We start from the raw sequence: 16,090 nt of genomic DNA, 5'->3' as shown, positions 1-16,090 counted from the left end.
GGTAGCATGACCTAACCTATATTTTACTTTATGAAGTATATGTAAAAAAAAAGATCAGCCCTCTAATCTATGTTTTTTTGGGGGGGAAAGGAAGACACGACTTGAGTATTGCCCACAAGATCATTTGCTGCAACGTCCTACCGGTCAATGACTACTTCAGCTTCAACAGCAACAACACAAGAGCACGCAACAGATTCAAACTTAATACGAACCGCTCCAAACTTGACTGTAAAAAATATGATTTCAACAATCGAGTTATTGAAGCGTGGAACTCATTACCAGACTCAATCATCTCAACCCCTAACCCCCAACATTTCTCCCTTAGACTATCCACGATTGACCTCTCCAGGTTCCTAAGAGGCCAGTAAGGGGCGTACATAAGTGCACCGGTGTACCTTTCGTCCCCTGTCCAATTGTCTTCCTTTCTCTCGCTTTTCATATATATTTTCTTCCTTTCATATATCCTCTCCCAAAAGTTCACTTTTATCCTTATATATATCACTACATGTCTATTTTTCTTCCTATGTATTTATGTATTGGACAAATGAATAAATAAAAATAAATAAAATAAAATTTATTAGCTACTAGTGCTGCCAAATAGCTTACTTGATGGTGCAGATTCACTTTCACTATTATGTCTTGAACTGGTAGATTCAGAGTTCAAACTAAGAGTGCTGGGAATAGAAGAGAGTTCGTTGCAGAGTTGCTCCACATCATCGGGAACTACTGGCCAAGGTTGCCTTCGACTGTGTCTTACTGCATCCCAATTCTGATGTTTCAGAATATCACAGCCTTGCTTTGTTTTCGCTATTAGGCCAAGCACATAGACACAGGTCCTGCATTTAGGAAATAAAAGTCAAATGAAAATCTATTATAAAGTTAAATTAAGTGGGAATGCAATGCAGTTGAGCTATAGAAAAATGCTTTCTGTTTCCTTTAAATTTGCTGTCCCAGGTCTGCCTAGAGATTTTCAAAATAATCAGAATGACACACACCCCTGCAACCAAAATACAGAACTACTAAATATATGGGGAATAATATTAACAGTTTTAATTAATGCATTTCATTTTTTTTCCTTGCCAAATTACACCTGAATAACTTTTTAAACTATTTACTGTTTTACCACTTGGTTTCTAGACTTCAGTATATTATTATGGAGACTGGAATAGATGGTCAACAAGAAACAATAACACACCAAGAAAGATTTAAAGTGCATAGGGATTACCACAAGTAGTTTACAAAATATTTCATTTTTTAAAAATTCAAGGGCCAAACTTTACCCAATGTTCTAAGCATGAAATGGGCTACTTTAAGCTATCTGAACATAAAACAGAGAAACTGTGCTTAAGCTCCAACACCTTCCAAATTGCTTAAAGCATTCTGTTTTGCATTAGGAAAGGATGCTTAAGTAATTTTACTTCTTTGAGACACTTCAAAGTATAACATTTTGTGCAACCTTAATGACCAATGACTAATTACTACAGAAATTTTATGTTCAAGTTACAGTTAAAACATGAGATCTAACTATTTGGTATAGATAACCTTGCTTAATAACCATTCTTTTTGTGATTGAAGTCACCACATAAGACCTTGGGAAGAAGCCTTGCATATAAACGTAGAAACATAGAAGACTGACGGCAGAAAAAGGCCTCGTGGTCCATCTAGTCTGCCCTTATACTATTTCCTGTATTTTATCTGTATTTAATGGATATGTTTATCCCAGGCATGTTTAAATTCAGTTACTGTGGATTTACCAACCACGTCTGCTGGAAGTTTGTTCCAAGGATCTACTACTCTTTCAGTAAAATAATATTTTCTCATGTTGCTTTTGATCTTTCCCCCAACTAACTTCAGATTGTGTCCCCTTGTTCTTGTGTTCACTTTCCTATTAAAAACACTTCCCTCCTGGACCTTATTTAACCCTTTAACATATTTAAATGTTTCGATCATGTCCCCCCTTTTCCTTCTGTCCTCCAGACTATACAGCTAGCAGCTACCCCAGGAAGGCCAGGTTTGGCATGCCTCATCAGCATATGGAGGAAAAAGACGGCTGGAGTAGAAGAGCATAAAATGGCTGGAGCTGTGGAGTTAAGGGTAATGAGAGCAGCCGTATCTGGGTAGCTACTCTTACTAAGATCCAGGCCTACCTCAGAGCAGCAGAGGGAAGAGGAGAGCAAAAAATAAAAATGGCATTGGTTGTACATTTAGATGATCCCAGGGAGCCAGGGTGGCGCAGTGGTTAGAGTGCAGCACGACAGGCTACTTCGGCTAACTGCTAGCTGTAGTTCAGCAGTTCAAATCTCACCACCTGCTCAAGGTTGCCTCAGCCTTCCATCCTCCCAGTAAAATGAAGACCCAGATTGTTGGGGGCAATATGCAGATTCTGTAAACCACTTAGAGAGCACTATGGTAAAAGCACTATGAAGCAGTATATAAGCCTAATTGCTATTGCTATTGCTACCCGGCTGGTGCATTCATCCAAGTCTGGTTTGACTAGTCAATGGTTTTCAATAGCATCAATCATGGAAGCCTTCTGAGTGACTCTGGAAATTATGAGTGGATGGCATTGTAGATGGTGGTGTCTGGGAGGGAAGAGACCCTGCCAACAGCCTCCTTCTCTGTGGGGTACTGTAGGATTCAATAATCTCTCTCTACTTTTTAAAAACATCTATAGGAAGACAATGTCTTAACTAATCTGTCACCAGTGTACCCTCAGTACACTGATGATAAACATTAATACATCTCTGCCTATGGCAAATTAATATATGCTGCTGATGTCTTATTTCCTATAGCTTCAGAGGGCAGGGCCAGAATCAATGGATTAAATCTGCAAGGAAGCAAGTTGATGCTAGACATCAAAAGGAAATTCCCAACTATACAAATAGTCAGCCGTGGAACAAAAAAAATAGCTAGTTCTCCATGGTGATGGTCTCAAGCCATAACAGCATTTTAATTGAAATGTGAGCAATGGTCATATATTTGAGATGTTCTACTAGCTCCTGCATTGACAGAAGATAGATCTCTGAGGTCCCTTTCAGTTCTATGATGTCAAAAAAATTCTAAATATATTGATGCTCAGGCAAAATAAACTGTTCACAGATGTTTTACCATGCCATTTCCAGTTTTCAAGTTATACTTACCCTCTAATACAAAGGACCTCACAATGCTGGGCAAGTGCCATTATATCAGGTATCACATTTTCCTCCTGAAGCAAATTCAATCCCCAGTTTGAAGATCCAATATTTCCCTTAAATATAAATAAATATCAATAAATAGAAAATCAAGGAATGTTTGACAAACATTGATTTATAAACTCAAAACAGATTTTGCATAACCGGTATACTTTTTCTACTTATATAGGTATCTACTTGAGCAGTTGAAGGATATTCTATTAAAAATGTTGGCATTATTCCATTTATTATTTAATTTTCAACTTCACGAGGAATATGCTTTTTAAAATCCGCTTAATCCAATAAGCCAATAAAAATATGGTTAATGTGGTTAATGTTACAGACTTGTAAAATTCCCTTGTACTAAAGGGTCTTCCTTTGTAGGAATAATGGGAACCATTGGATTCAACCCACAGGATACCATGTATAATACTCAACATTTAACCTTGACATCAACAGTTTCTTTCTTGGATTAACAACCAAGTGGATAAAATCATAAATTTGATAACAGAGTAAGATATCCATGACTTATTAACCAAGAAAAAAAAAAGGTGCTTCTTGTGATGATGCAAAATAATTTTGGCAGTCAATTACAGCATATTTTTTTATTTTATTTTATTTTCAGGAGATGTTTGCAATATTGTCCTAGTGGTTTTTTTGTGATTCAAGTAAGTTAAACCAGTTTGAAAGCTAAAGGAACCTTTCATTTTTCCTACTGGAAACAAACATGACACATGGTTACTAATATAGAATGCCTTGTGCCAAACTTCAACAATCTTTATTTATTGGTTTAACAGACATAGATCAATGCAATCTCTAAACTTGTATAGTGAAAAAAGGAGAAACCATAAAGGCTGCAGCTTTCGATGCCAGACATAATTTAAAATGAATTCTTGTCACAAAATATTTGCTTCTATTTTTAATATTTTGCCTGCTTTCCTTCATGTTCCTCTTAGAGGAACATAAAAAGCCATCTTTTAATTACTGTTTCACACTCCTAAATCCTTCCAGCACATCTTCTAAACTAGAAATATAACACAGTTCTGCTGACAATTGTATTTTCATTCAGAAAGCATTTGCCTTCTTCTTAGTTCATTTGTCTGTCTCAATACAAATATATTATTTATAAATTCCACTGAGAATTTATCTTAATTATTTAACATGTTATTACTGGCTGCTTTAAGCATCATTTTTAGTTTAAAAGGTACAGAATACAAAGTCTACTATGTTATTTCACCCCCTCTATAGCAATTTTACAAAAAATATTTAAAAACATTTAAAAACAGAAGCATACTGGTGATCACCAACTGATACTTAGTTGTATATATATATATATTAAAACTTATATTTTTAACTAACCAATGCCCAAAGAGCAGCTTTTAGTTGCTTAATTCCCTCCCATTTTTCCAGCATAGGGGAACGGATGGTGTAACTCAGGTCAGGAACAATGCTCTAAAAACGACAGAAACAGCAACAACAACACAGTGCAATTTAATTTATTTATCAATTGTTCAATTCTGTTTTCATATGATAGCAGTGCTAATAATAAAATACAAATATTTATTTATTTTAATCACATTTTGACATCTTGTAGAGGCGAAACAATGTCACTGCAATGGCGGCCATCTATTTCTGTAGACTAAAGAAATAGGGATTAAAATATTAAGGATGAAGTAGCAAGAAGTATTTCTTCTTAGCCTTATAAATTAATCCACAGCAATCATTCCTATCAGTTAAAAGGAGAGAATGCACACATGAATTCTGGGAGTTGTTTCACCTTATATGTGATTTCGCCTTGTAGTGTGGATTATGAGTCATACATCTGAATCAGTAATAGGCAAATCAATGCTAAAGATAGTGAAAATAATACAATATTTAATTAAAATTAATTTATTTGAATCAGTTACATTACATCACCTGTGCTTCCAACAAATGACAGCCAGTTTTGTGGTGTACTAGCTGGCCATAGAGGTGAACTGGCAAGTAGACATGTGGCCGCTGTAATCTGTGGGGAAGAAAAACGCTCGGTTTGCAGTGAATTAATTCTAACAATTTTAAAACCCTCTGCATTACTATAGGCATTACTTTAACAAATGATTCAAGGTTATTTTACCTTTGGTTGCTCCGACGGACATAATTATCACCATCAACAGGTTTGCGGTATGTAGTAAGTGCTTCATTTAATTGCTCTTCTATCAAGTCAACATATTTTAAATTGTATTCCTAGGATATAATAGAATTCAGAGATCTTCAGAAAAACATTTTCTCTAGCAATAAATTATGTTTACAAATACTTTACATAATAACCCAGGTAAAAAAATGTTTCCTAACACTAATGTGACAAAATACTCATGGGAAGTTGATTTTATAATCAAAATACTTTAAAATCATGTCTCTATGAGAGACAAACAGATTGAGCAAGATCAATACAATGCAATTCCCATTGGTTCAGGTTCACAATTAAATAAAGCCAGACTATCCTATACAATTCTTCTATTTGGTTATAAATTTATTTTTCTGTAACCAATTGGTAATGTCCCTCCATTCCTTCATTACACCAGGATGTTCATCGAGGAAAGTAGTCAAAGAATAAGCATTCCTACTATTAAACCTACATAGCCTCTTTCAGAAGGGCAATACTTCCACAAGTTATGCGGAAATGTTAATTTAGTTTTAGCAACCACTTCTAATGAAAGGGGAAGTTTTGGATAGGACTAATTTGAGAATGGGGATCAAATATAACTTTTAATAATTGCTTTGTCTTTAAATCCCTGATGTTCCTTCTTCCATCCAAACAATATTACATGTGATTTACCTTCAAACAGTTTTAATACTATATTACTTTTCAACATGGGCTGGCAAATAATTCTGATTTTGTGGACCACTAAGTCTTGCTCCCGCAGGAGTCCTAGGACCACACTTTAAGAAATACTGATCTAAAAATGATTATATTATAAGAATGATATTCTAAAAATACCATTTAAAATCATTCTTATAAAAAATTAAATACTAAGTATAATTAAAACTGTTTAAGATTTGGCAAAATTTTCATGTATGCACTATATACTCTTTGTAAATTGAGCTTGTGTACAAACTCAATCACCCTCCGAGAAATGGCCTTCTTAAAGTTTTAACTTGAATACTGTTAATCCCACTAAACTATTAGTTTATTCAAACTAATTACCTAAGATAGAATTTAAAGTATAATTTCCCGAAGCACTTCTAAGCACAAGAAGCCACATGGAAGGAGATGAATTGGTACAGGTCACCCTTGCTTTACAGAACTAGGACCAGAATTTTCATCCTTTAAATGATGTGTTTTTTAGCTACATATCAAGTTACAACACTGTTTAGTGACAGAATATTCAATAGTGCTGTTTTTGGTCATCAGACTAGAACTGCACTATTGTTAGGCAAGGGTCTTGTGCGTTTTCTGCCCTGCAATGCTCACCTGTTTAAACGCCACCCTCCTGTCTATCTCTCTCCATGCCTGCTGTTTTCTTCCTTGTACTGTCATCATTACTTCAAACAGTTTATGACTGAATGGTTGTTAAGTGAGCACTACATGTATTTAAAATTATTCTGAAATCAATGCACAGTCTTCCTTATGAGCGCTTGTGTCCCTAATATTTGCGGGTAACAAAGTAGGCTCAGGTAAAGCCACAGCATAATAGCTGACACACATATAACAGAGTTCCAAGGAATGATTCCAATTTGATAATTAAATACCTTCTGCCATTTCTCCATTTGTTTTGTTACATAGCCTCTTTCATTTAGATAGGAAAACCCTTTGGGGATTGATAAAAATCTGAACAAAACAAAACATACCATTGTTTATAAAATACATTCAGAGCAAATGCAAATTAACTACCGTGTTTCCCTGAAACTAGGACCTGTCCAGATAAAAAGCCCAATTGGGCTTTCGAGCGTGAACTAGAATAAGCCCCTCCCCAAATACTTAGATGCATGTGCAAACCCTGGCTCACGTGCCCTTCCTCTTAAGTGCCAGCCGCAAAAAGACGGCTGTAAAAAAAACTCTTGCCAATCATAGCCCTGTCGACATGGGACTGGGGGGGAGGGGGACTGGCGCTGGAGCTCCGAGGAGCTGCTGGTGTGGGCTATCTGCACAGCCATAAAGTGGGATCGGTGTGGCTGGTTCTTGCCCATAGTGTTGCCAGCGAGGATCAGGTCAAAGCCACTGCCACTCTAGATCAGAAGGCCAGATTTCGTGAGCCGGATCCACCGCTGCTGCTCAGGAGAAGAAGAGAGAGGGGAAGCATTGTGAGAGCCCATTTCTCACATTTTTCTCCTTCTGGGCAGTGGCGGCGTGTTCCGCCTGCCAATATTGAGGGCTTTCATTATTTATTCGTAATCAAGCCAGCCTCTCAGTGTAACCGAGCACCGAATCCCGGTGCCTTTTTAGGGTAGTCAGGATGCTCGGGAGACATGCATCAGTTGCTTTTCCTTGGAAGGGGGAAGTTGGCGGTGGCTGCCTCCAAGCAAAAGGAAATGAATTAATCTTATTTTCAGGGAAACACGGTACCTTGTTTTCACCTAAATAATACAGTAAATGTTTACCTTAGCAGCAGGAGCATACCCTTGTCTCCTAGATGAGAAAGTGCTGGTTTCATTTGAATGAGGGCATGAAGATTAGCCTAAAAAAAAAAGAAGACAAGAGGGACAGAGTTAATATGGTAAAATAACAATGTAGTCATTAATATAATATATAATCAGGATCAATATAAAAAATAAGGCTTATTTCTTCTTCAACTAAAGAACAAGGAAAAAGTCTCACTTTGTCTTCACATGCTTCATCAAGGATATCAAGTGCTTCAGAAGAAATGGCTTTATTTTTGTCATGAAGTTGTGTGACGAGTAACTCAATTCCCCAGTTACTGAAGAACTCCACATTGGCCCTCAGAAGTACTCGGAGGTGTTTTGTAGCATATAACCTACAATTCTATGAAAGAAAAGAAAACAAACAAACAGATCATTGGAAAATCAGAAAATGTAACATGATTTGCAATTGGGTTTATCAACACAACATGCCATTGTACAATTAATGTTAATTTCAAATCAAAACCAAGATTGGAGTCTACCTGATCTATTCGCTTCTGCATGTAACATTTTCCCCAAATATATTTAATTGAAAGAAAATGAAAAAGAAAGATTAGGTCCCCTGCTCCAATATTCTCCTTAAATGGGGAGGGGGAAGAGACAACATGAGTTTCATTGTAACTACAGTAAAAGACACAGACAAACTTGTTCTATTAACCTTCCAGTGCTTTTTTTTAAGGGGGTGGGGGAGAAATATTTAATTCAGAATCACATTCTTGGAGTTAAATATGACATGCTTAAATGTATATATTTCTGCATAAATCTAATCTAATTTAACTTGAGTAAATGGGTAAAGTACACCACAGCAGAAATGGTAACTGACAGTAAAGAATTCCCTGAGAAATGTATAATCTGACCACATATAACACAGTTTTATAAATTCATCTTTTTCTATGGCTTTTATTTCTTTTATTTAGCATGATTCACTGTAATTGTAACTAAATTTACTTGAAATGGGTTATAGTTATATGATTTTATTACTATGTCGGCATTATGTAGCTGAGTAGCCGTGAATTTGAGAGATGGCTAAAAGCAAATAAATAGCTTACAGTTATAAGTTTATCTACAGTATTATGATGTATTTATCTCTTACCATCTTTCAGGACATTCCTTCATAAGGGTATGAAGGGTGAAAGAAAATGGCTGACTCAGGTCACCCAGTTAGTTTCAAGCTTATGTCTGAGAAAGGATTCAAACATAGTTCATCATTTTAGCTTCTATACCATACCATTAAAAACATGAATAAGATAATCTGCCTTTCACTTACATCGGTTGATGCTGTTAGGATTTTAGAAAGGATGACTCTTGCCAAACCATCTCTGCTGTAGTCTAAGCTAGAAACTGTCAGTTTGAGTAAGTGATCTTGATTCTTCAAGGAACACAGATTAAGGAGACTGGGGGGAAAATGAACAATGAATAGAATTCTAATAAGATATGGATATACACTTATAACTAAAACAGAATCTAAAAAGATATGTTCCTAGTTAAGAAAAGCAGTGCAATCTCTACCTAAATTTCTTTTATTTTCCTGTTCTTCCATTGATATCTCGGCTATTTTTGAATTTTGAAGTTACTTGGGCCAAACAATAACTTTGCCTAGGTTACTTTCCAATAATTTTTATGTATTTATTTATCTGAGTTCTATAGCTGCCCATCTCAACAAATGATTCTGGGCAATATACATCATAAAACATATAAGAGTACAGTGATCCCCCGAGTTTCGTGATCTCGATCTTTGCGAAACGCTATATCGCGATTTTTCCACCCGATGACGTCACTCCCTTCCTTTCTCATCTTTCTTTCTCTCTCTCTTTCTCTATCTTGCTTCTTCCTCTCTCACACTCTCTTCCTCCCTCTCTCATCTCTTTCTTTCCTTCTCTCTCTTTCTCTATCTCTCCCCCTCTTGCTCTCGAGCGGCAAGTGAGCAGCCGGGCGGGCGGGTGAACGGGCAAGCGGAGCGGGCGGGCGGGTGAACGGGCAAGCGAGCAGCCGGGCGGGCGGGCGAACGGGCAAGCGGAGCGGCCGGCCGGGCGGGTGAACGGGCAAGCGGAGCGGCTGGGCGGGCGGGTGAACGGGCAAGCGAGCAGCCGGGCGGGCGGGTGAACGGGCAAGCGGCAAGCGATCTTGCGGTTTCCCCTTTGCCTGGGCGGCGGGAAGACCCAGGGAAGGTTCTTCGGCCGCCCAAAAGCTGATCTGCTCCGCAGTGCGGCAGCAGCGAGGAGCTGAAGATGGGGTTTCCCCGTTGCCCAGGCAACGGGGAAACCCCATCTTCGGCTCCTCGCTGCTGCCGCGCTGCGGAGCAGATCAGCTGTTGGGCGGCCGAAGGAACCTTCCCTGGGTCTTCCCCGCCACCCACACGCAAACTCCACCATCTGCGCATGTGCGGCCATGAAAAAAAGGGCGCGCACGCGCAGATGGTGTTTTTACTTCCGCACCGCTATATCGTGAAAAATCGAGTTTCGCGAGGGGTCTTGGAACGGAACCCTCGCGAAACCCGAGGGATCACTGTATATTATTATGGCATTTAAACAATACATATTGATTTTTTCCACCATTTTTCTAGTGGAAATGACAAATGCTTAGCTCACATTATATTCTATAAATACAAAATGTTTATTCAGAAAACATTAAGAATATATTTATCTTCTTCAACAATAGCCTTTAAATTGCTGATAATTTGTGTACAACGTTTTTACAAACAAAATCTAAAACAACATTGCTTTTTCAAAAATAAAAAGTTAATGTCAACTAGTCACAGCTAACTATAGTTTACCACACATTTAATGATGACACACATTAAGATAATTTCTATGTTTAAGTTTCTGGAACCTCAACATTTCAAAAACTAAATACATACCACTGAAATACATTACACTTTTCAAGCATTTTCACTCCGTGGGGATGACAGGAGAGGGTACCAAAAAATAAGAAGTAGTGCTGACTAAGCGTGTTAAGTAAACCATTGTTCTGGAGACTGCGTTCTGGTTTCAATCCTGAAGAAATGTTAAGCCAGTGCACAATATCTCTTACTAACTCTTCGAGGTAGCCATGCCCATCCTGCTTTAAAAAGAAAGAACAAAAAACTATGTTCAGGTTACTTTTAACAAATTTTCCTTGCTTAATGAAAACAATACATTTTCAACTTTTCTGGAGTATAAAAAACAAACAACTGCTGAGTTCCCTAGAAAAGCAAAACAAAAGGTACATATATAATTTATATAACGCATGACATTTAAAAAATCTGTGTTTAAATCGAACGATATATAATACAGAGAAAATACCAAAAAAAAAGTCTATGCGACAATGCTGGGAAGTTGTTTTTAAGTAATCTACTTTACATGTGAAATGTGGAGACAGTCAGTCTTGATAATGCCTCAAATGATTTTCACATAAACCGAAAGTCATTCCTATGGGAATTAGGGCAGCAACAAACATAAACAATCCACAGGCAATACACGCTTTTTTCCAAAACTAACAATGGAAAGAGAAAGTGCCAAGTCAAGACCAGGTTTTGGCAAAAGTGAACTTAATGTTCTGCTGTTTTCTTCTACACATTGAGTTTTGTCAAAGAAAATCAAGCAAAAAGAAAAAGGAACTGGAACAAACAATTCTGATTTACCTTTTGCTCATCACAGAAAGTTAGGAATGCAAAAGGTGAACATGTAGACATTGTAGATAATTGTTAAGTCTGTATCTACCTTTTGTTGCACCTGCCTTCCTTCCTTCTTTCCTTCCTGTCTTCCTTCCTAAGGGGCAAAAGGGCATGTTGATTGGCTCATGTATCACTTCCACTCAATATTCTGAAGCAGATCAGGCCAGTGCATACTCCCTTTTAAGTTTTAATTTCTAAATGAATAATTTTCTCTTAAAATACATCTTCTAAGAATGAAAGACAGTTTCTTGACTAATGTATCAACTAAGGCAAGACCTAGGAGATATAACTAGCATTTTATTTGTTTCTGAACTGATTACAATTTATGTGTAATGTGTTTTGATTAATAAACTTTGAAATTGGTTGTGTGCATTAATTATTTTTAAATAACTAATCTAATGTGATTGTTCCAAAATATCATGCTGCCTCAGATATTTAAACAAAAGGTGTGGCATTACTATTTGACAAGCAGTCAGACTAAGTGGAAAATCTACATTCAATTACATTTTATATTCCCTTGTAGTGCAAAGTACAAGAGGAATAATCATTTCAAAGAATTGTATTCATGTCATCCACATTTAATTTTAAATTTATTTACTACAGCAAAATATTACCAATATCTTTTATATAAAAGATATAGGTAATGTTTTGATTTAATAAATAAATTTAATTTATTTATTTTCTATTTTATGTTCTATGATCCAGGATAGGCAATATAATTTATGAATTTGATTTTGCCCTCAAATTAAGCTATATTTCCTACTTAATTGTAAAGGTTCAGAATTATATTATTCCATTGAAATATTAAAAGTTTTGTTAACCAGATTAAAAAAATCTATGATTTTGCATTTAGAATACAACAAACAAGAATCTGCCAGTCTTTAATTATAGCTAAATAAATAAATAAATGTTACCTCTTCAGATTCAAGGAGAAATTCAGTAAATTGACAACCAACAACTGTGAGTTGTTTTGACTTTGCATAATCAAGATCTAAATTGGCATACAATTTACTGCTAGGCTTGTAAAAATACATCAGCCGCCGTACAAATCTAACATCAAACAAAAGAATGAGACAATTAAAACACAACTAAAGGCTTCTGACAATTATTTTTTATTATTATTTTTTATTAGATTTATATGCCGCCCCTCTCTGTAGACTTGGGGAGGCTATACAGTGGTCCCTCGATTTTCGCGGGTTCGAACTTCGCGAAACAGCTATACCACGGTTTTTCAAAAATATTAATTAAAAAATACTTTGCGGTTTTTCCCCCTATACCACAGTTTTTCCAACTTTCGTCCGCTTTTAATAATTTTTTTTTTATAAACTTTAATAAATAAACATGGTGAGTAATAATCTAAATGGTTGCTAAGGGAATGAGAAATTGCAGTTTAGGGGTTTAAAGTGTTAAGGGGGAAGGCTTGTGATACTATTCATAGCCAAAAATAGTGTATTTACTTCCGCATCTCTACTTCGCGGAAATTTGATTTTCGCGGGTGGTTTTGGAACGCATCCCCCGCGAAAATCGAGGGAACACTGTATATATATATTATACATATACAGTGAACCCTCGATCATCGCGAGGGTTCCGTTCCAGGACCCCAAGCGATGATCGATTTTTCGCGAAGTAGCGGTGCGGAAGTAAAAACACCATCTGCGCATGCGCAGATGGTGTTTTTACTTCCACCGCCGCCCGCCCTTCGCCCGCCCACCCCGTTGCTCGCGCCTGGGGTTTCCTGGGGAGCGGAGCCGGGGTGTCCCCAAGCGCGCGCGCATTGCTGGGGCCGCTCCCCAGCTGGGGAGCGGAGCCGGGGTTTCCCCAAGCGCGCGCGCGTTGCTGGGGCCGCTCCCCAGCTGGGGAGCGGAGCCGGGGTTTCCCCAAGCGCGCGCGCGTTGCTGGGGCCGCTCCCCAGCTGGGGAGCGGAGCCGGGGTTTCCCCAAGCGCGCGCGCGTTGCTGGGGCCGCTCCCCAGCTGGGGAGCGGAGCCGGGGTTTCCCCAAGCGCGCGCGCGTTGCTGGGGCCGCTCCCCAGCTGGGGAGCGGAGCCGGGGTTTCCCCAAGCGCGCGCGCGTTGCTGGGGCTGCTCCCCAGCTGGGGAGCGGAGCCGGGGTTTCTCCAAGCGCGCGCGCGTTGGGGAGCGGCCCCAGCAACGCGCGCGCGCTTGGGGAAACCCCGGCTCTGCTCCCCAGCTGGGGAGCGGCCCCAGCAACGCGCGCGCGCTTGGAGAAACCCCGGCTCCGCTCCCCAGCTGGGGAGCGGCCCCAGCAACGCGCGCGCGCTTGGAGAAACCCCGGCTCCGCTTCCCAGCTGGGGAGCGGCCCCAGCAACGCGCGCGCGCTTGGAGAAACCCCGGCTCCGCTCCCCAGCTGGGGAGCGGCCCCAGCAACGCGCGCGCGCTTGGAGAAACCCCGGCTCCGCTTCCCAGCTGGGCAGCAGAGTTGGGGTGTCCCCGCGCGTGCCGCCCGCCCGCCCACGCCGTTGCTCGCGCCGCCGCTGGGGTCTTACCGGGGCAAGAGGGGGAAGACCCAGGGAAGCCGCCCAGCTTCCCAGCTGGGGAACTCCACCATCTACGCATGCGTGGCCATAGAAAAAAAGGCACACATGCGCAGATGGTGGAGTTTACTTCCGGGTTGAAAACTCGCGAAATAGCCCTTTCGCGATGCTTGAGGACGCGAAACTCGAGGGTTCACTGTACTTATATAACTGGAAGCATTATATAGATCCTTTTTAATGACAGAGTCTGTGACAGGATCTCACAAACTCAGTGCCTAAGATAATAGTATAATTATTTTACTTTCAAAACCTATCTATTTATTCAACACCCTTAAGAATCATTTGTTATATCCCGTATCCATTACAGAGGGCTGGTAGTTCAGCATCTGAAAATAATTGTTTACACCTTAAGTTTCCTTCTTATGTGGATGCCACACTAGATTTATGTTTCTTTCTGGTTCTAAAATAGCTGAAAATAGTTTCCTTTACAAGAAGCTAAATTCAAAATTATTGGAGGAAAAGATAATATAATTTCTTTTTTTCTAATGTATCAACTGCTGGCTAAAATGTTATAAGAACAACTAAAAAAGCCCAAGACAAAATAAAATATTTTTATATTTGTTTTTATCGATATAGTAGAATTTCATACCTGTGCAACTGTTCATCCTTGTTAGTCTTTAAGTTAATATTTGGCCACTAAAAAACAGCAAATATAAAGCATGGTAAGAATTATTTCAATTAATTTCTTGCATTCCAATTCTTAAATGCTGATTGTAATATCATCATACTGTATATCTTACCTTAAGTATGGTCCCTATCAGATTCCAATTCCATTCCAGATTTTCTTTGTGAAGAAGAACTTGGCTATCCCTCAGATTCATTAATAGTGCTTCTTCAGTATCCTTCAGCAGCAGGGAAAGGAAAAGAAAAATAAGTTAATCCTACATTTCAAATTAACCATACAAAAAAAAAAGTGTTTTCAAGCAATTAAAACAGAAACCTCAGAGTCGAATAGTGAGATAGCAACTAGTGAGATAGACTCTCATGCAAATGAAAAAAAGTTATCTTAGAATTACTACCCATTATAGAAGGAAGACTTAGGTTAAAAATTATGTAAGTACTGTTCTTTTGATGACAAAGAACCTAGATAAGTCTACCTTAAGAATAAAGATATCTTTCTGCACACGATACTGATCTCTTCGCTGATGGGTTGACATCGCTTTCTGGACAATGTGATCTAGATGAAGGCTATAAGGTTTAGGCCCTCTTTTCTTCATTTCATGAAAGCGTTTCAAGCAGTTCAGTGCAGCACTGGCCCGTCTAGCAAAAGAACATGATAATACAATTACTATACTTAATAAGGATCTGACAGTATTGGCATATCCGGTTAACCTCAGAGATTTTTGTGCTGAAATGGCTTTAAAGATTATTGATTTGAATCCACTACAAACCAAATCCCATTTAAGGAGTTTACATGAAATGGCAATTATATTGCCCTGATAATCTGAAATATGCAGGCTTTAGATCATTTCATTTATTTCATTAACAAGTAATTTAATTTGATTTAATTTATTGGATTTGTCAGCTACCCAACTCCTTTCAGACTCTGGGCAGCGTACAACAGGTGAAAAGATATAAAACAATATAAAACAGTTAAAACCCCATTAATAAAAGCACAGAGTGGGCCTTCTCCGGGTCCCGTCGACCCAACAATGTCGGCTGGCGGGACCCAGGGGAAGAGCCTTCTCTGTGGCAGCCCCGGCCCTCTGGAATCAACTCCCTCCAGAGATTCGAACAGCCCCCACCCTCCTCGCCTTCCGTAAAATGCTCAAGACCCACTTTTGTCGCCAGGCGTGGGGATAATTACCATCTTTCCCATTTTTATTATATTTTTGGCCTTACTACATGATAGATTAGGTTGAATGTGTGTGACTGCATAGCTAGGGGTTTTATTATGTTATTAATGTCTTTTAAATGGATCTAATTTTTTATTGTTAGATTTGTAATGTATTGTATTATTGCTATGTTGTGAGCCGCCCCGAGTCTTCGGAGAGGGGCGGCATACAAATCTAATAACCTATAACTATTCATACTTCTGGGCCAGAGCTGGATGTTATAGCTCAAAGGCCCCAGGCCTGCTGGCAGAGCCAGGTTTTTAAG

At 38.8% G+C, this 16,090-nt stretch overlaps 1 protein-coding gene across 1 annotated transcript in view; it reads right to left on the bottom strand.

Moving 5' to 3' along the window:
- Positions 1 to 16,090, bottom strand: part of RICTOR (RPTOR independent companion of MTOR complex 2) — a 56,484-nt gene that overhangs the window by 12,517 nt on the left and 27,877 nt on the right. The window contains exons 17-31 of the mRNA XM_070743420.1: positions 15,088 to 15,250; positions 14,731 to 14,832; positions 14,580 to 14,626; positions 12,354 to 12,489; positions 11,486 to 11,533; positions 10,645 to 10,847; positions 9,055 to 9,181; positions 7,966 to 8,130; positions 7,749 to 7,825; positions 6,900 to 6,978; positions 5,284 to 5,393; positions 5,088 to 5,175; positions 4,530 to 4,622; positions 3,141 to 3,247; positions 607 to 836 (exon numbers count right to left, since the gene is read on the bottom strand). Coding sequence (XP_070599521.1) covers positions 607 to 836; positions 3,141 to 3,247; positions 4,530 to 4,622; positions 5,088 to 5,175; positions 5,284 to 5,393; positions 6,900 to 6,978; positions 7,749 to 7,825; positions 7,966 to 8,130; positions 9,055 to 9,181; positions 10,645 to 10,847; positions 11,486 to 11,533; positions 12,354 to 12,489; positions 14,580 to 14,626; positions 14,731 to 14,832; positions 15,088 to 15,250 — 1,775 coding nt within the window. The remainder of the gene's footprint in view (positions 1 to 606; positions 837 to 3,140; positions 3,248 to 4,529; positions 4,623 to 5,087; positions 5,176 to 5,283; positions 5,394 to 6,899; positions 6,979 to 7,748; positions 7,826 to 7,965; positions 8,131 to 9,054; positions 9,182 to 10,644; positions 10,848 to 11,485; positions 11,534 to 12,353; positions 12,490 to 14,579; positions 14,627 to 14,730; positions 14,833 to 15,087; positions 15,251 to 16,090) is intronic.

The sequence above is a fragment of the Erythrolamprus reginae genome, chromosome 2, assembly GCF_031021105.1.
Source record: "Erythrolamprus reginae isolate rEryReg1 chromosome 2, rEryReg1.hap1, whole genome shotgun sequence".
NCBI classification, from domain to species: domain Eukaryota; kingdom Metazoa; phylum Chordata; class Lepidosauria; order Squamata; family Dipsadidae; genus Erythrolamprus; species Erythrolamprus reginae.
Note: the sequence above shows the minus strand (reverse complement) of the source record. Positions and strands in the feature narration are given on the sequence as shown.